Below are 2,385 nucleotides of genomic sequence, written 5' to 3' on the forward strand. Positions count from 1 at the left end.
TAACAAGCTCGATTTTACATATAATGATGTGTGTGTTCTGTTCTTCTGTTTAAGATAGTATGGTCCTGTAATTCACTAACTTCAATGTCTGATTCCTGTTACTATGATTTAATTTGACACTTGGTTATTGATATAAATTAAAGCAAGCTTGTATATATCTCTATTGGCACAACCCATGGAGCTTCATCCTCATACCAGTGATTCTTTAGCAAGCTACACCTTATGAGAATTACAATGTTATAGTAAAAAGTATAAATTCTAGAAGCATGGGTAGCAAAAAGGCGAGAATATATATTTCATTTAGCCACGTAATGGAGTCAGAAGATCGAGAGGATGTCGTTACCATCTCCAACACCAGTCGAGGGAGCAACAACAGGGCACCGACAAACAATATGTGTACAACCAACCTCCACGATAAGAAGAGCAAATGGAATGGAAGTTTCTCAGCGCACCATCCAAATGCTTGATATGACTCGTAGGCCCATTGATCTGAAACTTTGGGGCTCAGTAGCCGAGCAAGTGCGTAGTGAATTGCAACAAAGCTACTACTTGCAAGACACTATAGTTCTAGTGGTTAAGGGAGGCCGTGTTACTGAGTTCAATGGAAGAGTACTCAACACCATAGGTAATACACAACTGATGATCAATCTCCAAATTCCAGAGACAGCGGAGTTAAAGTCATGGTTCGATGACAATGTTAAGGACAATGGTGAGCCATCGATTAGCTACGCCCCACAACCTCCTACAGTATTGAGAATGACAATTCATGACATACATGATCAAACTGTGCGTTCTACTTGTGCTATAAAGTGCATCGTGAAAGTAACCATTATAGAGGTCAACACAGACAAGCTATCCTACCTGGCTTGCCCCAACCAAGTGGCAGGAAAGCAATGCAAGAAAAAGTTGTCTAAAAATGCAAATGAAGAATGGTACGGTAAAAAATGTGACAAGCAATTTACGAAATGCAATTATAGCTACATGGTCCGCCTATAATTGCAAGACCACACTGGGGAGCTATGGGCAACCGCATTTGATGAAGGAGCAATACAACTGCTTGACATGACTGCGAACACATTGCTAGAGCTAGCAGATGAAGATGATGCTTGTGGCGGGGCCGCTGTGGCGGCGACGACAGTTGGCATCGCCGCCATAGCGGCCCCGCCATATTGCTAACCACGAACGTCGCAATTGCGACGTCCGCACGTGCATTGCGATGAAATAAGCGTCGTGTGCATAGCGACGCCGTCGCAATTGATGATTTTGTGTTGCAATTGTGACACATTCACAAACATTGCGACGGCAAGCGGCATCGACAGCAGCGCTACCGCGCCGCTAGCACCGTCGCAAGTTTCCATGGACGTCGCAAGTGCGACGCCCACGGAAGAACTGTAAAGGCTCCCGCCTCAGCGAACCTGTAGGCAGATGCCGACACCACCCCGTCGCAATGCATGGTGAAGACGTCAAAATTGCGATGGGAACCACATCCATTGCGATGGGAGCAATGATGGGTTAGAAAGTTGAACTTGCGACGGATAGGCGTCAAAATTGCGACATCCAAGAATAGATGTCATAATTTGCGACTAAAAAAAAATGACATCTGCTGCCGTCGCAGTGGCGACACATTTGCGTCGCAATTCTGACACTTAGCCATCGCAAATCGATGCCAAATGTATTAGTGCCCTTATAAAAGGCAATTGATCAAGCGAGGGATTGATTAGGAAAAACTAGATATAGTATATATATAAGAAATAAATTTAGATAAAGAAGGTGCAATAAAGTTTTTTGAAGTTAGACAATGTTGGTCAAGAAACTTTAGGGAGGTAGATGGTGCATCTGGTGGGACTGGAATATTGTGGAATCTAATGACCTACTTCACTCAAATGGTGCTCTGAATAGGATTCAAGAATACCCACGTAGTCCTAAACCTACCCACCACACTCTTATAAAGCCTCATGGTAGCTATCAATAGAATCTCCAAAATCCCAATGTCCCCAAGTCTCTGGAAGAGAGTCGTCCGAGGAACAAAATTGAAAGCTTTGCTAAAGTGAACAATGTAGTAGTAGACTCTTGCCAAACAATGTTGAACCTCCTTGATGATAGTTTGCAAAGTTAGAATATGGTCCATGATTTGAAAATCTATATGGAAACCAACTTACTCCATATCTTGATAATGTAGACAATCAAGATCCTTGGATAAAACAATATTCAACACTGTGGCAAAGAGTTTTCCAAAAGTATGCTAAAATATCTAAATTATTGATGTTGGTTTTGATGCTGATGTGTGTGCATGGTGTTGATGCACAATTTTTTTTTTTGGGATTTTAGATGCGTTTGAGTACGTCCATATATAGATATATATCTTTTTCAATATATATATCAAAT

At 41.9% G+C, this 2,385-nt stretch overlaps 1 protein-coding gene across 1 annotated transcript; it reads left to right on the forward strand.

Moving 5' to 3' along the window:
• The first annotated feature begins 333 nt into the window (after positions 1–333).
• Positions 334–1,176, forward strand: LOC149577750 (replication protein A 70 kDa DNA-binding subunit A-like). Its single transcript, XM_089797825.1, has 2 exons — positions 334–937; positions 1,004–1,176. Exons 1-2 carry the CDS (start codon positions 334–336, stop codon positions 1,174–1,176), a joined length of 777 nt encoding a protein of 258 aa, XP_089653951.1.
• Positions 1,177–2,385: the final 1,209 nt, after the last annotated feature.

This window comes from Cupressus sempervirens, chromosome 1 (assembly GCF_028749045.1).
Source record: "Cupressus sempervirens isolate cs-2001-9-10 chromosome 1, ASM2874904v1, whole genome shotgun sequence".
NCBI classification, from domain to species: Eukaryota; Viridiplantae; Streptophyta; class Pinopsida; order Cupressales; family Cupressaceae; genus Cupressus; species Cupressus sempervirens.

Coding starts and splice junctions, on each gene's coding strand:
- LOC149577750 (XM_089797825.1), top strand. CDS start 334: ATGTCGTTACCATCTCCAACACCAGTCGAGGGAGCAACAACAGGGCAC. Junction 938..1,003: donor TGCAAATGAAGAATGGTACG/GTAAAAAATGTG, acceptor TATAATTGCAAG/ACCACACTGGGGAGCTATGG.